At 34.6% G+C, this 25,470-nt stretch overlaps 2 protein-coding genes across 3 annotated transcripts in view; one reads left to right on the plus strand and one right to left on the minus strand.

The window, feature by feature from the left end:
- On the plus strand, positions 1 to 6,301 carry LOC113476752 (transthyretin-like). Of its 2 annotated transcripts, none has more exons than XM_026842664.1 (4): positions 1 to 75; positions 1,820 to 1,950; positions 4,554 to 4,689; positions 6,111 to 6,301. In XM_026842664.1, the coding sequence occupies exons 1-4, from the start codon at positions 1 to 3 to the stop codon at positions 6,216 to 6,218; spliced, it is 450 nt and encodes a 149-aa protein (XP_026698465.1). In that variant the 3' UTR covers positions 6,219 to 6,301. The 2 variants fall into 2 exon arrangements, with proteins under 2 accessions (XP_026698465.1, XP_026698464.1); XM_026842663.1 differs by having other exon boundaries at positions 1 to 69.
- Positions 6,302 to 10,297: 3,996 nt separating this feature from the next.
- Positions 10,298 to 25,470, minus strand: part of B4GALT6 (beta-1,4-galactosyltransferase 6) — a 29,630-nt gene continuing 14,457 nt past the window's right edge. The window contains exons 2-9 of the mRNA XM_026843088.1: positions 24,341 to 24,457; positions 23,887 to 24,000; positions 17,655 to 17,779; positions 17,026 to 17,142; positions 15,258 to 15,445; positions 12,843 to 12,965; positions 11,919 to 12,020; positions 10,298 to 11,037 (exon numbers count right to left, since the gene is read on the minus strand). Of these exons, the coding sequence (XP_026698889.1) occupies positions 10,890 to 11,037; positions 11,919 to 12,020; positions 12,843 to 12,965; positions 15,258 to 15,445; positions 17,026 to 17,142; positions 17,655 to 17,779; positions 23,887 to 24,000; positions 24,341 to 24,440 (1,017 nt within the window). The 5' untranslated portion in view covers positions 24,441 to 24,457 and the 3' untranslated portion in view covers positions 10,298 to 10,889. The remainder of the gene's footprint in view (positions 11,038 to 11,918; positions 12,021 to 12,842; positions 12,966 to 15,257; positions 15,446 to 17,025; positions 17,143 to 17,654; positions 17,780 to 23,886; positions 24,001 to 24,340; positions 24,458 to 25,470) is intronic.

Genomic DNA, 25,470 nt, shown 5'->3' on the forward strand with positions numbered 1-25,470 from the left:
ATGGCTTTTCATTCTGTATTTCTTATTTTCTTAGCTGGCCTGGCATTTTTCTCTGAAGCTGCACCACTGGTAAGTGTCTCAGGATTCAGGTCCTTCATGCTAATGTAGTCCCAGCTTTTATTGTTTCTTTTTTTTTAAAAAATACTTGAATTAGTGTAAGTAAAAAAAAAATAGAGTATTCCATTTTATTGTAATTATTTGATTTTATGGTATGTATTGACTGGATTTATCTTCTACTGCTCTTTTTCTGGTTCTTCTTTCTTGTTCTCTAGTGATTAGTGAGAGGGCATTATGGTTAGAGAAGCAGCACTTGTCATTAGACTCAGCAACTACATGAAAAACAATTTAAAACAAGAAAGGAAAGAAATATCATATTCACTCTACAGAAGCCTTGGACCTACTGAAAAGTAATTATTAGCCCTTATAACACAATGAACAAGCTCCTGTCATGAGGGCTTTCACTTCCTGTTGTGAAATCCATGCTGGAGAAATTCCTTCTCTAGTTCTCTCCCTTACCTGTCTATCCAATACAGCTCCATCCCATGCAAGTAAGAAGGGATCTCAATGCTCATTGATGCAAGCAAAGAAACAAGCCAAAGCCAGGATCCCACTTCCAAAGCAAGCTAAAGATACAGATGCTTCAGTCTGAAATTCTCCTAGAACAGACTTTTCCCTCCCTTTCTACCTCCCCATCCCTTCCCTCCTTCCTCTCAAGTTCTGATCTGTGGGAAAATGAATACCTGACCAACCTTTGTGAGGAAGCAGACTTTCATTGAGCTCCCAGGGCATAAAAGGCATAAAAATAGGTGGTGGCACTAGAGCCCTCGTTGCCAGTGCCTCAAAAGAAAGAGTAGCAAGGAGCCTCTGTCTTCCAGAAAGGGAAGCCTCAGGAGTCAGGGCATACAGGCAGCATAGATACCTGCTGATGTATTGCTCTGATATAGGGCAGTGTATATTCAGTACATCACAGATTGTAAGAGGGATGTAAGAGAGGGCTCTTAGTTTTTAATATCTACATCATGATTCATTTTGCAATGATTAAATGGAGATCAATGACTGCTATTTTGAGATCACCCCCGATTAGCACCTTTCACAAAGCTCTGTTTTCTCACTTTTTATATACAGAGATAGGCAATGGAAGGTGAAAGTCCTGATTCAACTCTACCTTTGAACAGGTAAAACATCAGGGCATAACCCCTGCCTGTGATGAACATGTTGGGAGTAAAACTACAGCCACCCCATCTTTGAAAGAAGGTTTTCCTCTCCTATCCTGGCATAGCTTCCAGAGGCTGACAAATCTGATCCAACATGGCATTAGGAGAGTCTGTATGTGGTGCCTATCAAGATTACAGCAGATTTAAGATAACTCCATGGCAACCAGACATCAGAGGCTCTCAAATCCATAAAGTTGCGCTCAAATTGCTGCTCCAAAATACAGAGGAAGAGTTGCCAGATTTTTAAACATACCTACTACCTTTGATGATTTATTTCCTGTTGAGATCACAATTTAGTTACAACTTCATGCTGGAGATGATGTGTAGCTAGGCTGTGCCAAAGAGAAAACAGAAACATGTCCTTGCACACAGCCACAGTGTCTCCCCAGTACACATGGCTACACTCCTCCCAACACCTTCCCCGGTTCTGCCATATCCAGCCCCCAGAAAGATTCAGGCTTCATTTCTGCAGTACACAGTGATCATGTCGACAAAAATATAGTAGATTCTGTAGAGCTAAAGAATAACATTCCTTAGCCTTTATTACACACAATCGCTTATCTTTCTTACAATATTACATAAAAATTCTCTCTTCCTATCTGAAGGACTCTGCTGACTCCAAGCATCCTCTTTTTATAAAAATTCTGGATTCAGTCCGAGGAAGTCCAGCTCCAAATGTTCCAGCTAAATTATATAAAGAAGCTGCAGATGGAACTTGGGAACTGTTAAATTTAAAGTAAGTCATACCAAAATAATGAGTGAAGAAGGGAAAGGCAATGGGAAGAAGCCAAATAGTTTAAAAGCCCATTTCATAGTCTCTTAATGTATCTTTTTTACTCAGAGGAAAGATAACATATTACTGAATGAATTTGCTGCAGATTATCTTTTAACTGTACTACAGTTTCAGCTACCAAAATGGTTTTATAATGCTTTATAATCACTCTGAGCAGAAGAAAGTATTTTAAACTACCCTTTAATTCAATCATCACTTCTCCTAAATTTCATTAGAAAGGATTATATTACTTTTCAGTACCCAGCAATGAACTGCTGCATTGTTACCAGAAGAAACAGGCAGACTCTTTTAGTTTGTTTAAAACTAAGGCTCTGGTTGAGAATCCTACCTTTATTGGATATTTTCCTTCTTTTGAAATGGATTTTCCTTTCATATAACATCACAGCTTTAAAGAAAAACCACAGAACTGTTTTGAACATGTACCACATGATAGTTGATAACCTTCTTTGGTTCAAGATAAAGGAATCAGCCAGAGAAAATTTGTGAATAAAACTTTCTCACCTCCTCCCCCACAGAAAAGCAATTGCACCTGAAATAAGAAAAAGAATCTCCCAGATATTTAAACATTGCCATGTCTGTCAAAAAAATAGTTGTAGAATTTCAAATGTAGATTACTTTTTTTTTGAAATTGTCCCCAATTTTAGTATATATTAACTCTTTAAAAACTCAGAAGAAATTTTTACTTAAAGTGTAATCTGAAATTAAATTGAAAAAAATTCTTAGGGTGTACACAGAGAATGCACATTCTTTACTCAACAAGCAACATCCCACTTTTACACTTACATCCTTAAGACAGTTGCAAGGTCTCACCTGAGACCTTTCCAGGTCTGTTAACAGTCTAATCTATGTAAAAAGGTGTGATAGAGTTCATAAGGTCTAAAGCTGACATAGTGCAGGAATGTCAATAGTGGGATCCCAGACTCATATGCTTTGCTAGAAAGTCCATGAGAATCTATGTAAATGGCTCTCAGAGCAGTGGGCTGGCAGAAGGAACAGCACTCTCATTTGTGTCCTTGAGAAATGATAGCTATAGTGAAGGCCACACATGTTTGTACAAGGTGGGGAAGAACAATCTATCACGTTGTCCTACTTAAATTGCCTCCTGACCCTCAAGTGAGAAGATAGCTTCACACATACTCTGTCACTGAAAATGCATGAAATTTTCCATTAAGGGGATGTTCAGTTTACTTATCTTCAAATCTGAGGTAAGAGGCTTTATATAGTCTGTTGAACAGCTGGATGTTGAATGAAGCCTTGAAAACATAACATTTGAAACAAAGAACAAAGTAACCTTAAGATGAGGAGATGAAGTCGTGATAATACCAAATCAACCTTTACAGCCTTGTAAACTTGTAAATAATTGGACGTTTCGAAGAGATACTGAAATAACCATTCTCAGTTAAAGCTATGTTTGGATTTAGCTAACAAAGCTTATTAGAGAAATAAGCTGTTATCTAACCGGGATCAATCTACAACAAAGAAAAAAGAGACACATTTGAATGGATTTAAAAAAAAATCTGGAAATTGGCTACAGAGCATCTTGTAAAACACAAATGGTGTTCTACAGCTTCATAGTTACAAGTTATATTAAAGCACAAATCTTAAGTAATGCACAGGACAATGACATAAAAATAACCCAATTCTTTGTTTTTCTCTGCATGCAATTTGAATAAAATATGTTCAGAAAATGTTTTGTCAGCTAGAACACAAAACAGTGGTTTGTGACTACTAAAATCAGGCACTAGCAGAACTGCTATTGGCAGATAAACTACCCAATCAATGACCTAGTATTATATAACTTCACAGAAATAAGTTTCAACCAAGAGACGTGTTTGAGAGACAGCATTCAATACTGGTTCTCAAGCCCTAAATTGGTTGGTGTTCAAAGGTGTATAGTTTCAAGCCAGTACTATGGCCTTGGATAGCACTGATAGCATCTTCAAATCAAACAAAACCATCTGTTTGTTGAGGATGAAAAACCAACTGATCAATACAGACAACAGGGAATTCCACAAGGCTACACCATTGGCTGACCTACAGTAATTTCAAATAGCAGATCTCAAATTTCAAATAGTCAACTTCAAAAAATATTCATACTGATAAAACAACTCAATACATTTAAATAAGAAAGAAAACTATGGGAAAAATTGAGAGTTGACCCTACTTACTTGCACAGTAAGTGTATCATAGAGCTTCCACATTGCTTACAGCAGTGGAGGTTTTCCCTCTGAGTGGGTTCATTTAATTAACTCCAAGACTCTGCCAAGTCTATGAACAATAATGCCAGCTTTTGGCTCACCCCCAAACCATACAGAGCAGTGACATGGCAGAGGGCCACCTGCTGTGGTGACTGTGGAAGCAGCAAATGCCAAGACAAGCTCTGAAGCATCCATAATACAGATGGACGTAAGCCATTCCAGATCAGTAAAAGTATTCATCATATTACTTAAACTACACGACTTCACTCAGGTTCAATAGCTAAAGAACTACATTTTTCTGGAGCTTTTAACCAAAATATAAAAGTGCGTTCTTCTGCCATCACACAGACAAACCAATGACAACGGAGAGCTCCACGAGATCACAACTAAAGAACAATTTGCAACAGGGAAATACAAGATTGAGCTTGACACAGCCTCTTACTGGAAGAGACTGGGCTTGAATCCCTTCCATCAACATGCTGATGTGAGTATTCATTTTCTCCTGTACTTTAGTTGCAAAGAATAAAGATATTACTTTATATGTCTAGGCTTCAATTACTAATTGTACGTATTGAACTTCCTTTTCACTTTATAATCTTTTTGCATTAACACTTTAAATCCACAGTCTCAAAGCTTTCTAACAACATACTCAGGAGAGAACCTAGTTACTAGTTTCCCTGTAACTCTCAATAAGCTCTCAGATGCATTTCTTACAAAGCTTTCCATCCTTCTACCTCTACTTAAGCCTCTGATTATTCCTAGACACCTGAAGAACAAGTGGTGTACACTAAACAGGTGTACTCTGTTAAGTCTGCTGGGAAAAGGATTTTTCTGCCCTTTGGATCCAATATTTGTACAGCTGCAAAGATTGTAATTTATATTTTTAAATATAATTGAAGTATGAACTGTGTTCTGGATGCTTGGATCCTCAATTTACAACAGAAAAAAAAGTGTAATAGGATAAACTCGTTAGGTGAAGGTTGTCCAAATCAGGTACAAAGTGATGCCAGCTGCAGGGTTTGGGATTCCTTAAGGCTTGTCCCCTTCCCCTCCACAGCATCAGACCTTCCATATGACCTTCCAGTAGAAGCAGCAGTCCTGTATTAGTTGTTTCCTGGACTGTGACAGATCAGTGAGCACCATCAGCTGTACAGTTTGCAACTGCTGGTCAAAACAGCCATTTGTCATCTCCTTGGAGAAAAGGTGGCAGACACCTGGGTTATATTTTGTTTCTGCCTCTCAGAAATGGATGATTACATCCTTATTCTAGACAATAAGGAAGGTTAATGATGGATAGTTTTGAATTCTGTGATAACAGAAATAAGAGTTAAGATGAGATTTACAGCATGCAAGTAAATTGATCATACATCAAAACACTGTTTAAATCTGTATTCCAGACTAGAAATGAATTTAACTCAGAGTTCAGGAGCCCCCTTTCTTAAAAATAAGCCTCAGCAGGGATCATGTTTTGCTCGGTTCACTGGTTGTTTCATATGTATCTTTTTATTAATGTTGAAAGAAGCACGAGCTATGCACATCATATTATTAAACTGTGTCTTTTTAAAAAAAATGGACACCCATCATCTCACAATAACAAAATAAGCTACTATGTAGAGGGAGAAATCAAAGGACAGCACATGAGCTGATGGGGAAGATGTATAAAGGGCTGTTGTAAATGATTCACAGATAAGGTCATTATCACATCGTAGCCAAAGGACTAAAGCAGCCCTTCTCTATTAAGTAGAATTAAAGAAATTTACTGCTTCGTATTTTCGCATGATGATAGTTCCTGTAGTACTAGTTTAATTCTGTTAAACAGGTTAGGTAAAATGATCACAATGGATTGATCTAGGCTTTTATCTAGAGATCACTTATCTATCTTGTATTTGGTTTTTCTTTTTCCAGGTGGTGTTCACAGCTAATGACGCTGGTTATCGACACTACTCCATTGCTGTTTTCCTCAGTCCCTTTTCTTACTCAACTACAGCAGTAGTTAGTGAGCCAGTGGAATAGAAGCTGACATTAAATTAAAATTAAAATTTCCAGAAATGATAAGCATTTAGTTTCTGCCTCTATCAACAGCTTTAGATTTCATAGTAAATCATTAACAGTAAAGTTGTTCATTCACTTTGTTAACTTTAAGAACTTTAAGAACTTTAAGAAGAATGTGTATTGACTTTGTTTTCAAATACTCTTCTGAATAAAAGTATTCTGTATTTCTGTATTCTGTAAATATTGCTCTTCTGAATAGAAGTTTAGGGCTTGAAAAAACACATTAAGCTTAGGGAAAAAAATGCATTGAAATGCCATTACTGGAATTCTGAGAATAAACCAAATTTGTCCAAGAAGTTAAACTACATTCTGTCTTGCAAAGGAAGCAAATGACACACATCTGAAAGGTGTCTCATAAAGAGTAAGCACACAGGAAAGGCAATCCACCACCTACCATCATCTGTACTTTATTACTGAAGTCACACAGGACTACTACCCAAGGGCCCACATAATCATCAGATAAACTTACCTCCCAATTCTGATTTTTAAGATATAGAAGCAAAAGCAGCTTAAAAGTGACAGCAAGGTAGAATAGCAGTTAAGGATGCTACACATACTTCAAATTCCTGCTTTCCAATATATTACAACTGGTGACACTTTCAAGGAGAGTCCATATCAAGTGTTGCAGAAAAGTATATCCATCAAAATATACTTAAAGAAGTTTATTCATGTATTTTCATGAAATTCTGCAAAAAACTTTGTACCCAGTTAAAGTACTCCAAAAACTACTTCCATACCTCTAATCATCAGAGACTTTTATACCTGTAAGATACAAAAAAAAAAAAAGAAGGACAACTGATGACTGATTTCTGAGAAAACCAGCTCCCTATTTAATGCCTGGAGAAATATGGATGAATCCTTCTATCTCCTGGTCTTGTAATCCCTATATAAGGAAGATTACTCCTAAAAAGAAATAAGTATAGAGTCACTGGGAGAATTAACAGAATAGAAACCCTATCTTGGAAAAGTATGTAAAAAAGTTGAGTCATTTAGACTACTAAAAACAAAAGGTAAACCGATTTGTTAGCCCAAGGGTTGATTGCATCACAGCCTAATCTGAAGTATTTGCTGGCCAGGTGTCCCTTCCTTCAGTTGTTACTTCAAGGAACTGAGCACTAGCAAAATAAGCACTTTGTCTACAAACAAAACACAAAGAAGATACATACTCCACAGAATCTCAGAATAAACAAACCAACACAATCTTTAGAACATTGTATTTCATAAAAGACAATGATAAAAAAGTACAAACATTTTCATGAACAACAGAAACCAAAACTATGATAGTACACAGGAAATTCCCAGCATTTGTTTCAGTGCATTTTTCATTAAGCCTATCTTACATACCTCTACAAATAAAATAATTTTAAGTACACTTCCTCTTGCTGATACGCAATGGATCCTTTTAATATTTTTAAATAACTGGCTCATTAGTAATCCACTACAACATAGTCATTAATAAACATAATGATAGAAAAATAGACTGGCAAGATCCAAGGGAAAAGGACATTTTGCACTCGCTTTTCAATATATACTATGGAAAATGGATTTTATACTTTATATTCTCCTACTTAAATCTGAAATACAGCAAATGGGCTTAAGAGTATCTTAGCATATCAACCAGACTCCACTGTAGTGTTTTTACTTGTTAATTTGCAAGATCTTCAGAATCTTGTAAAATACTCCCTCTTTCTTCTCCGTCCATGTTCACTCCTTGAAGAGACGACATCCCTAAGTTGTCTGGTCAGCAATGCAAAAGCCAATGTGAGTGGCTTCTTTCTACATTTTACAAGAATCATGAAAATATCAAAAGGAATGTGCACAACTCTTATTTCTGCATCGCATTTATTTTGTTTGAAGGCACTGTCTATGTTAAAATTCACTACAGAATAGTAATGAGTTCAAGCAGGTAGTATACAAACACTGTTTTGATGTAATTTAATATGGCAACTTGTAAAACTTCCCAACAAAGTGATAAAAGGTATTTAGAGTGTTGGTTAATAATTCAAAATTTAACAACCATATCTTTGGGGCACCAAAATGTAAACTTTTTAAGAACTCAGCTGTATGTCATAATCCATTCACATACTGGTTTAAATCACATTTTTCTAAGAGCGTACATGATTAATCAACTTAGAGCTGTAAAGTTATATTAGTTCAGCCACAGCATATATGTAATATAGTATGTATATATGTATATATATACACAGGTTAGAATTTTTTTTAATTGCACATTAGTTTTACAGAATGCCTGTGCATAAAAGCATGCTTCAGAAAACAGTACAGACCTACAGTACCAAAGGATGTTTCATAATCATAGGTATTAAATTGTAGGTGAACTTGCACTGAAAACCAGAAATCACTTAAAAATTCCATCAGGGATTTAAAAATTTATTCAACAGTTCTTAAAGAATTGTATTAGCCTGTTATGAAATAAGACTAATTTTATTTTGAAGATATAATTGCTCATACAATGTATTAATTATCTCCCCTTTATCCATATGCTTCAGAATATTCTACACACTCAGTTATAGAAAAATATATTAGGAGGTGATCAAACCACTTAAGCATGCTTTTGAAGGATGTTTGGTTCACTTTATGCTCACTTTTTGTTATTTTCATTGCATTACATCATTCCTAAAGCATATTAGATTAACTCTTAGATTTTAAGGTAATTCCAAAATGGTTCAAAATATGCCTTACAATTGTTCTGAACTACTTAAATGAAATCATTGTATTTCTACTAAATATTTGGGATGCCTACAACTAAACTCGCAACTTTACTGAAGAATAGCTAAGGGCAAAATTTGCTGCTGGGATGTCAAAGAAATAAAGGTGTTTATGGCAAACAAACTCAAATATACAAAGCACCACACCATCTGTGGCAGCAATTCAGGAAACCAACACACAGTAATGAGTTAAAGTTAGTATTCTTTGTCAACACTCTTACAGAACACTCTATGGATAAACAATCCTCATTATATACTGCTTTCCATTCTTCATGGGAGCAGACGTCAGTCTTTGGTTCCTAAAGAGTTGAGTAACTGTGACAAACAAAACAGTTTAGTAGATCTTGGTCAATAACTGCATTAACATAGAAAATAAATGATTCAGTCTTTTTCTTCACTATTAACAGGGGATGTAAAAAAATATTAGGAAGAGATAATAATGCTTAGCAGCGGGATACTTTTAAATAGCATAACAAGCAAACAGAAAATAAGAACATATGTTTTTCATTGTAAGCCAAGGAAAGGGGCTAGTTACTCATACATATAACACCACAAAAATAGAGAAACAGACAGGACCAATCCTTAGTGGGACCACACAACCTCAATCTCATTGAAAGTCATCGACTTGAGGATACTTAATGCATCATAGAAGCACTCAGCACTCTAACAGAATAGGCCCTTAAATTACTATATTGATTAATATATTATGTGTGGAATTTTAAAAAGCACTTGAGATTGGCCTGCTTTCAGATCCACTTATGCCATCAGCAGTAGCAGCAGCAGAATAGTTTGACCAACACCGTGGTTCTGAAAATCCCACACTGCAAGCATTAGAACTATTAGAACTAAGTTTTATTATTTTCTTAAAAATCTAACTTTAATATTCTTCCAATGAAGACACATTTTTGGCTCTTCTGATTTTGGAGGAATAAAAGTGCTGTTTACTAAGATTTTTTTTTTAAAAAAGAACAATACCAAAATACTGTATGCACCCAGACACATTGTTTTAGGCATTAAAATCCCTGACATTGACACTAGTGGCACACGTGGAAATAGTTAAGAGTTCCTGTAGAATATAATACGCAACAACTGCAAGATTCTCTGTAATACACATGCAATATGCATATAAATAGGATTTAGATGGCAGGCAGGGTATCATACAATTTTGTTGGCAATAAATAAAATTAAAAGCTTTCTTCCTAGCAAGTTCATATATGAAACTGATTTTTCTATATAGATATGCAGGAGGCCTAGAGCTCAAAACTAGTATAACAGTTTACAGTCATAGCTGGCCAACAATTAATGTTTCCTTCATTTCACATAAGGTATAACCTTTTTTTTAAGCATACTTGCATTTTACACTTGTTCTTTCATGCTAATAAAAACATTCCTATAGAATTCAAACAAGAACACACTCAAATACACACTGAAGCATAAAATATTGAGCCATTTAAAAGCAATGTACACACATTAATTTACATCACATATTTACAAAACACATTTTAAAAAGAAACAAAACCATTCATTTAAATAATGAGGGGAGGGGGTGGTTTAGTATAAAAAAATTCCTGGAAGAAGAGGCCTCTGTCCCTACTTCCAGAGAAGCTACAAGTCTGTTTTCTGCAGTTTAATTAGTTGAGTGATTAAGATAGTGAATATGAAGAATAAAGGCTTGAACAGTAGTCTCATGCTGTAAACATCTGAGTGGTAGCTGCTGGCTTTTCTTCCAGAACAAAATGCATGGTACAGACAATCATGTTACTTCTCATCCCAAATATGCATCATCAAATGGTCAAAAATCTAATTCTAAGCTGCTGTTGGTTTGGTTTGGTTTTGTTTTACAGTGTCTATTAGTATCTTCCAGTGTTAGTTTATTCTGGTAGGGCAGCTTGTCATTCCACTTCCATCAATAGTCTTTAACAGGAGCAAGTTCTGGTATGAGATTAACAGTTATATTTTTATATAATCTACTGACAAGTATTTTAGGAGTATATACTAAATTGTTCAACCCATCAATATACTGACGTTCTCTGGAATACCTCAGAAGTTTATATCTGCAGGAGGAGTTGGAAGAAGAAAATGTGAAAAAGATTTGCAAGAAACAATTCAATTGATGTTAGACATGATACTGTAACAGTCATTTCATTTTGAAATAGACTCTAAATTCTGAAACTACCTCTCAGCCCTTTGAAATTACCAAATTACCTACCTAACCTTTAAAAGCAAGACACTTTATGCTTGTTAATACATTCAAATTTTATGTTCACATAAAGATGATCCCAGAAAGAGACACATTGGTAACAGAATTGACCAATATTTCTAATTATCTGAACGCACATGCAATAAAACCCTTTATTTTGCATTTCACATTCCATTTTTTAGGTGTAGCTCATCTGCTGCAATCTGGTTGCTATTCCTTTCTAGGACAGACAAAACCTACTGGTCAGTTAATGTTTTGCAACCTTGTAGCAAACGAAACAAACCTCGAAAGGTTCCTATCAATGTAAGCAGGAAATGAGAAGACCTGTATCTCAGAAAAGAATTAAATACGATGGAAGAAACTCGAGGAGTTTTAAAGTCTATTTTCATGGAGTCATTTCTGCTAGTTATACTGCTTCCTTTTGCAGAATATCCAAATTAATCAACTAGTGGAGCCCTGCCAGCACTAATGCCCAAACTATTAGGGAACAATAATGTTCTGCATCAAAGATTATGATGATAATATCTTCTGACACACAAAGGCAGTCCCTCTCATGGTTAAATAAGAAATATGTGAACACCAAACACAATGTGTTCAAGAAAATACAAAGTCTAGCACAAAAGAGGGAATAACACTGATAAGCACTGACTGATAATTTGTATGTGTGGACGATGTGTAAGAAAAAATTTTTATATCTTTAGCTCTAGTATTTGAACAATTCTCTGTTATTCTTACCGTCCTAAAAACTGGACTTCACCTCTGTGATGATGAGGAATGGATTTGTACTTCCCTAGATCTCCCTCTGGTCTTGTTACATTGTATCCAGCATAGTGAACCCTGCAGTATAATATGTACAGATTTGTAAAAACATCTTTTTAATACTCTTGATATAAGTCATAGCAAGAGTGAAAAATACACATCAAATCTTTTAAAGCTAGTCTTTGTGTTCACTGTTATTCTCTCCCTAAAAAACCCAAAACACTCCTAACCCAACAACTAAAAATATCTGGCAAACCCAAGAAATAGTCATTTCATATTTTCCCATTTTATTCTTAAAGCAAAGCAGCATAAAATATGAAAATAGTAAGGAAAAAGAATAAAACCATATAAACTCTTCCTTTAAAATATATCTCTCTATAAACTCATGCAGACACACTTGTTTACTATGAGCAGTTAGTAACACAGTAAGCATTGTTTTCCGTCGTCCAATTTCTATCAATATAATCACAAATTTACCCCCCTCTCAAACACTGCTCCTAAGATATGAAAGATACTTAAATTCATGCTTACTTTACATGTCTATGGGAACATATTCCACAATGCTAGCAGCAAGAAAGATGTAAAGTAAAATCAAAAAGCAACACACAGAAGCTAGAAATAATGAGACCAAATCTGCTGTTATATCAGTTATTTGTTACAAGACCTACCTCTTAAAAGCCTGTCAATTGTCCCCAGGCCAGGAAAAAGGAACATCATACTTATCCCTTCAAATGGTATGTTCTAATATTTCTAAAGTGAACTCTTTATAAATGTTAGAATTTGCTCATTTAAAACAAATTTTAAAATGTAAATGTAACAACTGACAGAAAAAGCACCTAACTGCTCTCAATGTGGGGATACCACGTAACAATGAGAAAGATATAAGCAGTGAACACTCACCTGTTCCAAAGATCATCATCTTCCCCACCCCATCCCCAAAAGGCATTTGGAAACCCATTGATCTTCTTGAATTGTTCCACTGTTAGGCCACTTACACCACCAAAGAACTCATTGTATGGAAGTCTGAAAACAAAAGACAAGTTCTGTATCATTAGCTGAACTTAGATAGGTAGCCCTCTCTTTGAACAATACCTTTCAAAAAAATAAGAACCCCAAACTAAGGACATGAACAGATACTGAATGTATTCACTAAGGAAACTGGTTCACAGATCACTGGCATTAAGTAATATTAAGTTGAACAAAGTGTTTGCAGGAGAGTCTGGTTTGCATAAAAGGTACTCTTAAACTGTACCTCAAATTAGTATCACCACATAAAACAAAAGTCTATCATGCATTTCAGATGGCTGATTTAGACCCATAGCTAATGTGTTAAGTGAAGCCCCAAAAGTACTGTATTTAGACACTATTCAACTGAAAAAAACCCTCTCTTTAATCAACTGAAAAAATTACAAATCAGTAATGCATCAATTCCGTAATTTTAATTCATAACTATATTCTACAGAACCACTAAAACTTGAGAGGAACAGTTTAACAGTACATATTCAACTACAGTGGAATACATACTTATTTAAAAACATTTTTCCACTTCTTAGAAGCTAAATTTTTGAATCAAAAGAATCTATATGCTATTGTGTCAGTAAGCATACAGTGATTACTAGCACAGATTAAGTAATAAGCAGTTGGCCAACACAAACAGCCATTATAGCTGTATAACATAACATACTAAGGCCCAGGCAATGTGATTTCCAGCTCTCAAAATACTTTGGCAATCTAAAAAAAAAAAAAAAAGGTATCTATATTTACTTCCACCAATATTGACTTGCATCCTTAACCCAGAAGCTGCTACAGTAAAGTGTGCCCCTCTTTCAGAAACAGCACACAATTTCATCAAATCAAAGTAATCGAACATATCTCTCAGAAGAGACTTCCAAACCTGGAACCTTCAAGGAGTGAGAACTATCTACAAAAAGATTTATCATTGCTTAGGACACATTTGTCCTTCAGTGTGGCAATTAACTCCAGAATGCAAGGGGAAAGAAAAATACATAGTCGTGTAATTTCTGATCTCTGTGGAAACACAGGATTCAACCAAATCTTCACAGCCTTTGGGGAAGGCTGTTACTATAGATCCCTTTCAACATTTAACTGAAATAACAGGTGTTGGTTGCAAAAGTGAAAAAAAAACAAACCCTGAAAAACCAAACACCTGCCCCACCCCCCAACGAACCAAAACCCACCACCAACCAAAAAATAACAATGGGGGTATGACAGTTAATGGAATTGTTTGAGGTTTTTATTCGTATGTATGTATGTGTGTGGTACACATATACTTTTTATGTCTATATACATAGAGATACATGTGTATACATAAATATATATTCATAACGTATAAAAATAAATATATTTTCATAAACATATTTTGTAAATATCTGTATTTAGACATTTTATAAATTTTATAAACATGTATGTAAACACACAAAGTATTTTATAAATACATACAAAAATAGATTAAATCTCTTCTGTATTTATGTATTTATTTGTAATTTTTTTAATACATATAAAATCTTTAAAGGTTTGACTGCTAATTGGCTGACAACCTGAAGTCCAAACACAAGAGTCATGTTTTCAACGCATTTCTTTTATCTGTCAGGTTGACAAGGTTGCCAAGTTGATTGACTTCACAAATAAAATTTCAGAATGGCAAATATATACATGCAGCAAGCAGTAAGTTGCTGCTTTATGCGAAGTGACTGGAAGAGTGTCATGAGATAGCAGAGTGTTAAAAAGGAAGTAAAACATCATTAATGTAAAATGGCAGAAGGAAAGGAGGTAACGAAATTGCAGGACCCACTGCATTCAAACGTCACTAGGCACTGAATACAAGGTATGAAGTGGTCTAGCAGTAAGAAAACAGTCTGTTTAAAAAAGTAGGACAAAGCAGAAATAAACTGCACATTTATGAGTAAAGACAGATTTTTTTCCAGTTGTATTTTGTTGCACATTATCTGCTTATCTGTGTTAACAGTCACTGCAAAGGCTTATGTAGCCAGAAAAGATTTCTAATAAGTTTTTCCTCCTTGACACACATAGCTTTTTTTTTTTTTTTTTTGATCAGCCTCACTGAACAACTTCAATGCTGAAAATTATAAACCAAATCTTCACATTAGCAACATATCAAATGTAGACACTAAACTTAAATCTTCCTTTTAATAACTAGATGTTAATTTATGCAAATAGCATGGTAGGAGGCTGTTTTAACAGTTTGACTTACTGTCTATACTGTCACAAAATTCATACACACTTTAAGAATGTTTCTGTGTCTTTAAAACAACACGAATAAAGCTAATTACTTACATGTACATGTATTTGTCCAGCTTTGCTGCAAAATGGCGTGGCATTTCTCCACATCCATAATAATTTCGGTCATTTTCAGGTAAGTGATCCACATCATGAAATATTATGCAGTCCCAGACAGCATCCTTCATAGCCTCTTTAAAGCCAACATTAAAGAGCATTGCACGATTAAAAGGTTGTGTACCTGTCTTCAAACAGAAAACAAATGAGACACTGTAAGAATCAAGAAAGAGTCAAGATTTCAACACTATGAGAAATACATCGTCTACCACACAAAAAAGGCACGGTGACAAAGATGCCTGTTATACCTCTAGCTAAGCAAAGGAATGTCTCTGGTTTGCATCAACCACATCAACTGTATTTTGTGATATAAAAAGTCTAGATGTTCTCCCCTCTTACACAAAACTTAACAGCACTAGCAACTTATCATACTAGTAACTGTGAAGTATCAAAATATGGGTGGTTTGGATTAATACAGCACGACATCACTAGTTAAAGAAACACTGACACAAGCTAAGAGAAAAAGATTACATTTTGTTTCTTGTTAAAACAGTCAAATAGAATAGATTTGGACTATTTCAGTAGAAAGGGGCCTATGATGATCATCTAGTCCAACTGCCTGACCAATTCAGGGATCATCACAAGTTAAAACATGTTAAGGTCATTGTCCAAATGCCTCGAACACTGAGAGACTTGGGGCATCAACCACCTCTCTAGAATGCCTGTTCCAGTGTTTGACCACCCTCTTGGTAAAGAAATACTTCCTGACATCCAGTCCAAACCTCTCCTGAGGCAGCTTTGAATCATTCCCACACGTCCTATCACTGGATACCAGGAAGAAGTGATCACCACCTCCCTCTCCGCTTCCCCTCCTCAGGAAGCTGTAGAGACAATGAGGTCACCCCCCAGTCTCCTTCACACCAAACTATACAAGCTCAAAGTCCTGCACTGCTCCTCACAGGACATGCCTTCCAGCGCTTTTACCAGCTTTGTTGCCCTCCTCTGAATGCATTCAAAGACCATCACATCCTTCTTGAATTGTGGGGCCCAGAACTGCACACAGTACTCAAGGTGAGGCTGCACCAATGCTGAATACAGCGGGATAATCACCTCTCCTGACAGCTGTTTATGCTGTGTTTGATGCACCCCAGGATGCGGTTTGCCCTCTTGGCAGCCTTGTATTGAGCCTGCTGCCAACCAGCACCCTCACATCCCTTTCTGCAGGGCTGCTATCCGGCCGCTTCTCTCCCAGTTTATACTTGTACCTGGTTTTACTCTGTCCTAGGCACAGAATCTGGCATTTCAACTTGTTAAATTTCATCCCATTAATCATAACCCAGTGCTCCAATCCGTCTAGATCCCTCTGCAAGGCATCTTATCCCTCAAGAGAAGTCAACAGCACCTCTCAGTTTGGTATCATAAGCAAACTTGCTAATGGTGCATCCAAGATCACTGACAAATATATCGAACAGAACTGGCCCTAAAATTGAGCCCTGAGGAACACTGCTGGTGATCAGCTGCCAGCTAGATGTAGCCCCACATTCTGTCCTTGAAAACTCAGAATGACAGTGGATTCAAAGAGTCCGTGTTATCACCTATAAAGTATTGATCCATATTTGAAGAAAAGCAACATGTACCTGGCCACTGCTTAAACTGGGGTATGGAATTGAACTTTTTCATTCAAAGGATTAGAACAGCAGAGTAACAATTTTTACATCCAAATCTTAATAAGAATAGCAAATCCTCTTTAGTAAGTAAATACTGTTACCTGTTCAACAACATAGAAGGCAAATTCCAGCCGCTGCTTCTGCAACATAGGTATCAGATGACGGAAAAAAATTGGAAGATGCTCATGACGATTTCGAAAAGGAATAAGGATCGCCACCTTCAAAATATTATATATATATTAATCTGTTATAGTAGCATTTTTAAATTGTAATGTTTCAATATAGACTTACTTTCCTATGGCTTACAGAGACTTTTCAACTTTTGCATTTAGATTGGCTCACTGTTTTGCACTTTTGTTCCCTCTAGGAAAGCGTGTTGGAATTTTGCTCAAACAATGAAAGAAATTCTAAGGAAAATATAAATAAGATTTTCCTTTTATGTTCACTTGCTTCTAATTGTACTTTAAGCAACATACACATAGTTTGTATCCATATGATAAAGTATTTATTAACCACAATTAATGAACCTTTAGAATTTCTGGTCGATCCCTTTCAAGTTTTTCTTCAAGCTTCAGTCTCTTCTTGAGCACAAATAGCATACATAATACATATACTATAACATTCTACATATTATATAAAATATGTAACAGTAAAAGACTAAGTGCTTGCAATAATAAGCTATTCTTATACACCAATGTGAAAAAAAAACAAGAGGAAAGCAGCATCTCACCTTCCATCGTGGCTTACAGTCTTTTGGTTTCCAGTGTCCTCCTGGTTTAATGTCTAAATCTTTTGAAAACAGTTGCTGAATTTCATCAAAACTAATTTCACTCATATTGACATCGATAAGGCCTCCTAAATAGAGGAAAAAACCTGTATTTATTTATTTCAGTTAAGACAACAACTCTTAACACTGCAAGGTGTATCACAGACAAATAGCATCCAGAATTTGTATTTACACTACCTACAGATAAAAAAGAAACAAGTTATTCATCATCTTAATATTGGTTTTACAGAATGAATTTCAGTATTTCCCCATATAAATGTTCCTTCAATAAATCTTAGAAGCAAAATACTCAATTCAGAGGACACAGACAAGCAAATTTGAATTCTATCTATTCCAGAAAATTAAGAGTCACCTTCCAAGTATTGTTAACAATTACACATCATCTGCACTATTGAACTGATATCCAAATTCTGGGTGTCTTCCTACCTGCACTTCCACAAAATAACTCAAACTTCCTCAACTGTCATTCTATATAATTATGAACATTTCATATACAGCCTTCATCCACTAATTCACCACTGTCTGCATCAAACCAATTTACAGCAAGCAGCTGGATTTGAGAATTCCACTGATAGAACTATTTAGCCAAATGGGAAAAGCATTCGCAAATGGCTATTGATAACTGTGGAATTCAGTAAGACAGTGAATAAAGACCATAATATGGTAGCAAAAAAAAATTAGGTTAGTACTTATTATAAGAAAGTATTTAGATTATAAATCAATAACTAAAAGGTTACGGTTGTTAGCTTATGCATGTGTACAAGTTTCTAAACTGTTAATAACAATTCAAAGTAAATAACCTTATCAAAAGCAGAAGTAGAAGGAATCAAGAAAAACTAGGGAGAAGAATACTATAACACTCATTAACCAGAAGCTCAAACTGTTTTTCAGCAACTGCTATGCTAGATCAAACAAAAATCTTGCAATAACTGTCTGACAAACACCATAAAATATTCTGCTTATTTTTGTTTAAAAATTTAAGTCTTTTGGTGAGGGTTTGAATTTTAAGTCAACAAAAGAAAGCATTCCTATTTTCTCCTCTGTGCCCATACCCAAAAGATCTATTTGTGTTCAGAGTTGACTAGTTATCTAAATCTTCTGGAAAGATTGAAATTTTTGGAGCATAGGAATAACTATTGTTTTCAGAAGAAGGCAGAATATATTGCAAGAGCTATTTTAGTTTTGGATATGATTAAATGTAAACTACTTGTAAATGTAGAAGGTAACTTTAAAAAATGTGACAGGAAAAAAAGAATCAGGAACACTACAATAACAGGAAGATCTTTTAAGAGCAGATTTAAACAAATCCATGTTAATTTATTTATTTTAGAAGAAAAAGGAAAATTGATGAAAAAATACCGCATAATAAATAAATATAAACCAGAACAGGCTAATTCTACAGAGCTTTAAAAAAAAAAAAAAAAAATTGAAAAAAGCTTAGATCATTATTATGGTTGTATCTGAAACTCTTCAATAACCCAAAAAAGAAATCTTACAAAAAGTAGAAATGAGAGCAATCAACAAACTACCGGTATATATAGTATGAACATGTACAGAATAAATTTAAAAAATTAAATGCATCACTAAATCAATTTCAACTACCAAGAGACAGAGCAACAATAACCTTTTAGTTTATTTATAGAACCTAATAGGAAAACAAAGATAAATAAAGGTCAATTACTGCACCAAAAAAAGCAGCAAACAACACATGATGTAAAGGACCCAGGTGCCTTAGTCTCATGAAAAAAGTTTAAAAGAGTTTAAATAAAAATTTAAAAAAAAAAAAAAAAGGAGGAATGATAAAACACTATTTATATAAGGCAGGTGCTTCTAATTTGAAAGGACATGATGAAATGCCCTCCAGACTGATTAAAAAGTAGCTACAGTAAACTCTGAAATATTTGTACTGTCAAAAGTACACAGGAGATGGGCAAACAAATCAGCAGTATTTCCCTGTCATTAGTGGGGGGCAGGAAAGGCATCCCAGTAAATATCTGGGCTTAGCATTCACTACTTCCATTACTGTCTAGCATGCTGCAGTAAAACATATTTATATTATCTGCAAAAAAAGAAAGCCAAGGAAGCAGAAAGCATCCTGAAGAACAGAATCAGCAAACAAAATAATTTCAACAAATCAGATACATTCTACAATCAATAGAGTGAAATTTAAAAATAAAGTATGATTGTTACTGAAGGAGAAATGAAGCATACACACACAAAACAGGAAATACCTAGTTATGCTGCAGTATGCAGAAAGATATTTTGATGGTTTTTAATGGACTGCCTATTAATGAGACAATAAACTGTAATGCAATTGCACAAAAATTGCAAATCTCCTTCTGGAATACGTTAACCACTGTTATATGAAAGACAGAGAAGGTAATTACTAGTTTGGTTTGTAACCAGGGCTTTAGCCAGTTATGATGCTTCAAAAGGAAATCAAATTAGAGAAAGTCTACAGTACAAAAATCAAGAATTACAAGAACTTTAGAAAATATGCAGTCTAGAGAGGCTGAAAGTACTGGTTTATCTACAAAGGAAAAGATTGACAAAACCAATTTGGTAGATAGATGGTAATCAACTTCTTTCCAAGCATCAAGGAGGGCAAGAAGAAATCAGACTAACTTGCAGGATGGAAGGAAAAAAAAAAAAAAGTAAATTCAAGTTAAGTATTAAGAAAAGCTTAACTATTCAGTTGATGGAATATTAGCATATACTACTTCTGGAGACAACAGAACTTCCTCCACTGATTTTTTTTTTTTTTTAAATACGAAATAGATTTTTCTAATATCTATTTAAAATGGTTTAGGAGTATTCAAAGCCAGTGTACTGAGGTTATGAAATTAGATCTGGATATTTCTTACAACTCAGTAAGAGCTAGTTCTTAGACTAACCATGAAGTGACTTGGGCAGACTGCTTAGAAATCCTTAACTTGAAGGTTTTATTTCATGTAACTGAAAAAACGGATCTGCTTTCCATTTACCTCTCAGGTTGGTATTAAAATTATGCTGATTAAGAACTGTTTTGTACTGCTTCTGTCTTGAAGTAGAGGTGCCTTGCTTCGCACAGCAGTGCTCAGCTAGTGGCTTATAACCCAAGAGACTGAGTCACACACAAAAAGAACTAGACGGTCCTATTTTAAGGGCATAAGTACTTGGGAAATAACATGATTTTACCATACTCCTTTCATGATACAAATTTGGCAAGTCAAGGAAGAGTAGTTGGCTCCTATAATAACCTTAGACTATTAAGCAGGTCAAAATAGATGTGATTCAAGAAGCTTTCTTCCCTGGAACCTGAAGCTTTCTTCCTCAGGACCACCTGTAACATTTCATTGCATTAAATAATCTTCAGAGAAGTTTTATTTAGTTTAGAATTAAATATACAGATGGTGATTAGAAAGGTATACCTGAAAAACAAAGGGTGAGACACACAATTCTTTGCTGAACAGTAACTTATCCTGTGAGTTATTTTCTATTAAGATTATGGTTTCTCTATTAAATTAAGCAGGACAGAATAAGTGCAAAGAGATTACCAACAATGGAAAAGAGAGCAGCAATAAGGAGATCTATAGACAAATTCTGGTAGAATTACATATAGGCAATGAGGCTGATAACAAGGATGGTAGAGTAGAATGCATACCTACTCTGGCAATTTTAAATACAAATCTGCAAATAAATCTGGATCAATTATTTAAGGTAACACGCTAGAAGTAGGATGACCTACTAATGTACCTTAGTACCTTCTAACTTGCCTCATCCCCCCATTCCTGGACAGCAGACTAATATACAAGTAGAACAGGTCAGAGAAGCCAATACAGTTTTGAACTAACATGGCAGAATTCAACTGCCTGATTTCATGAAAGTCTCATTAAAAATACTAATTTAGATGCATTTTTCAAGCAGCATAACCATCATTTTTGTTTCTCTCGTTATCCAGAGTTGACATTTTTCAAACTTTTTGTTTCCCAAAGTAGCTAAAACATTTACTATTGGAATAAATTTAGTTTTATTTGTTTACACGTGCAATGTTATAGAAAAGAACATCCAAATGATTTTGACAGTCAAACCCTATTTCCGGAGGAAAAGAGATTGAAATAAGGATATAATCACATGATGGCTATTGTTACTTGGTTTAATATAGTTTTCTGCATGATTTAAGTTCATAAGCAACAGCAACTAGTTTACAATTTTGGCTCCACATCTGTATATTTACAATGTAAGAGACAAAGTTTATAATTTGGAGGCATTGAAAAGAAACACAGATAGCAAGCACTGTTACTGTACTCTTCACTGGATAAACTTCTCTGTTGAGATTTAAAAAAAAGTTATAATGGAATCTAGATTAGCCTAATAAAATTCACTATTTTACTTTGAAGAAAAAATGATCAGCAATTCAGTTTGGCTGTCAGCAACATTGTTTAGGATCCTATGGATCTGAACTGCTACATTAAATACTTAATTACTTGCTCACACTGAATGACAGCCCACAGTTTAAGTCAGCTGTTAGCCTAAAAGACAAAAGGTTAGAATTCTGTACGGTATCACAAATATCTTCAGAAACTATTTCGAATTTTCTCTCTCACAAATCAGTAGTTTGTTTGATTTTAAATACAGCAAGTAAAATAAATGTTAGCATAATAGATACTGCCAGATACTACTGAGTAGTCCCTTCTAGTAACATTTCTTTACAAAGAGTTGTTGATTCTTCTTCTCTAGTTGGTACATTCTGACACCAAATGAAATTTTTCAATTTAACTAATTAGCTATACTAATGCTACTATTAGTTCTTCACTCAAAAATATTGTCTGTCTACAAAACATTTACTAGAACTGAAGTAATTCCATGGATTACTGACTCAAGTCATGATTTCTTCCAAATGCAGAACATAAAAAAGCATTTATACTTAATCATCCCTTGCTTCCTACAGCAACTCTGATAACGTAACAATTCCTAATACAGAGACAAAAGCTGAAAACTCAATAACAGTCTCTAAGATGGAACTCTATTTTAGCCAAAGGACTGCAATTTTATAAAGGTTAAATATAAGAACTGTCTCTAATAGCAAACAAACAGTGGTGAAGGTCACGGTAAAGCAGTCACCACCAGGAGCAATTTCTCTCTTTCTTTTCAATGTTCAGAACTGGTCTCCTACCTAACTCTTGGTCTTTAAGGATTGCTTTCTCTACAAGCCAGAAGAAAACAAACAATGCCCAGAACTTTCTCTGAATCTGAACAATGGCAAGTCTGAAGGAAAGGGAAATTCACATGAAAATTTACAGTTCTTAACAAGAATTTTTAAGAATATCCCCAAACAAAGCCATACTTTGTCTACAGTGAGAAGACCAAAAAAGTCATGCCAACTGTCTTTCAGCCACATTATTAAATCAGGTTAAGGATACTTCAAGGAACTCTTCCAATCTCAGTTTGTGTAACTGCTATAATTGTGCCATACCTGCTATATTTTTTGCTACAGTTGTGAAAGACTCTACATACACTGGAATATGAGGGCCTAGGACAGCTGTGATATTACAGGTTTTCTAAAAACCCGGAAAACCAAAACAGCAATAATGTCAAAGTACTCAACTCAGTTTCTTATTTCTGAATGACACTCTATGCAACTAAACACTTCCAAATAAAAACAGCAGCTTAGATTCTAGCCTTAAAGATGAATAGTTAGGATTACCTAATCAAGTTCCACTTAAGAGCTTGGGATCTTAAACATCTGGGTTTGAAAGTTAAATTTTAAAATTTCCTGAGGATCACAATTTTTTACTAGTTTTTCACTCATGAATCTCTGTATTATGAATTTCATTTCCAAGAAGAAAATTTTTAACTATTCCTCAAAATGTGCAATTCTGGGTACTTTTTCTAAAGTTAGAGTATTCCTACATATAAATAAAACCACTTAGTATTTAATTTATAGAAAATAAATTTGTAAACAAAATTTAAAACACATTAGGTGATTAGCAAAGAGGCCAAAAGCTTTAGTAACACAATAGTTACAGGCAAAATTTTGCTAAGCAATATTGTCCATTGTCAGATGTATTTTATTCATTATTTTCTGCTATATTTCTGGACTCCTTACAATTATATTTTATATTAAAATAACTGTATTCTGGTTTAGGTACAATACAATTTACTAGATAAACGTTAAGGTTAGTTAAAAACTTACTCATGTAAGGCAGCTTCTCTGGACAAGCCTGGTAAGGAGAATAAGTGAAGTTTTCTGGAAGATACAGTGTTGTTTGAGCAACACAGTCACTAGAATTGTTTCCTTCAGGATAATCTTAAAAAGAGGAATGGATTTTTGTAAAAACATGTATCATCCACTGGATTTGTAACATACCATCACCCACATGAGAGCACTAACTTCATAAGTAACAAATTCCTAGCGGCATGATTAAAAAAACATTTTACTGCACTAAAGGAACAATAATCAAATTAAGATACCTTTGTTACAGCTCTACAAGTATTTCCTACTACAGTGAACTGATGGCTTTCATTCCAGTTACAGAGAAGTAGGACTTGGGTCTAGGTTTTCATAATAAAGTTACGTCATTAAGGTTTGGATATTCCCCCCCAATAAAGTTCTTTTAAAAATAAAATTAAATAAGAAATATTCTTACCTGTGCCATTCAGTGTAGTATTTTTGTTAGTGTACAATCTGATCATGTGTCCTATTGTTTTTACATTTTCTCTCAACATTATACCCCGGGCTTGCACCATAAAAAGATACGTGTTTGCTAATAAAACAAAAAACAATTTTGAATTTTAATTAAAACAAGATATTGCCAAATTATTTTAACATCCATTTATAACATGTTACTATATCTGAATCCATAGCTAGTGAACATTAATCTTTTGAGATGAAGATCCACAGAGTGAAACCTAACAGCAAAAAATCAAAATGAATTCATGAAAGATCTATGTAAAATCCCCAAATTATAAAATGTCAATACACACGTTATACGACACTTTCATTTCTCTTTAATTTATAAAAATCAAGTGACAATGCCAAGAAATAACTGAATTTATCAATAAAAAGGTTTTCATATGTAGATACATTCCTCATATATGCATCTATATATACATCATAGCAATATAGGACAAAAAATGTCTAGAAAATCTTTTAGTCCCAGAGAATAGTTCCCCTTTTTACTCATTAGTTAACACAACTTGCAGTCAAAATGTACTGCTATTCATTCACCCCCAACAGCTGTTTCGCTATTTAACTGCTACAAATTACTGACAATCTCAAAGTATTAATGTTTGATAATTATATGTGAAATATTTATTATAGGCATCAAGGGTGAGTAAATCAACATTTTGGGTAATTAAGCAACTGTCTAACAACAACAGCATGAAATATTCCTCTGTTTCAGCCTTGCACTCAAAGCCCCAAATCTAAACTTAAAACAATTTTTTGTCCTAAACAGAAGAGAGTAAGTAATTTGAAAAAGAAGCTGCATTTATGACTAAATAAACAAATGCCTATCCAGGACTCACAGAGCTCAAAAAATAATATAAAGGGAAAGACAAATTCCCTTTGTAGAACACTTTTTACTCTGGATAGCAAAGAAGATGAACAGGATCATTTGTCACTTCATTTGTGTTAGCAACCATCTGACTGGCAGATACTTGGCTTGCTGTAATTAGTAACCACTCTACCCCAAAAATTCTCTGAGACTTTGGAGGAAAGAACTAAATATACTAGAACAACAACAGATTAAGAATAATATGGCCTCAAGATATTGAA

This window comes from Athene cunicularia (assembly GCF_003259725.1).
Source record: "Athene cunicularia isolate RWA chromosome 2 unlocalized genomic scaffold, athCun1 chr2_part1, whole genome shotgun sequence".
NCBI lineage: Eukaryota > Metazoa > Chordata > Aves > Strigiformes > Strigidae > Athene > Athene cunicularia.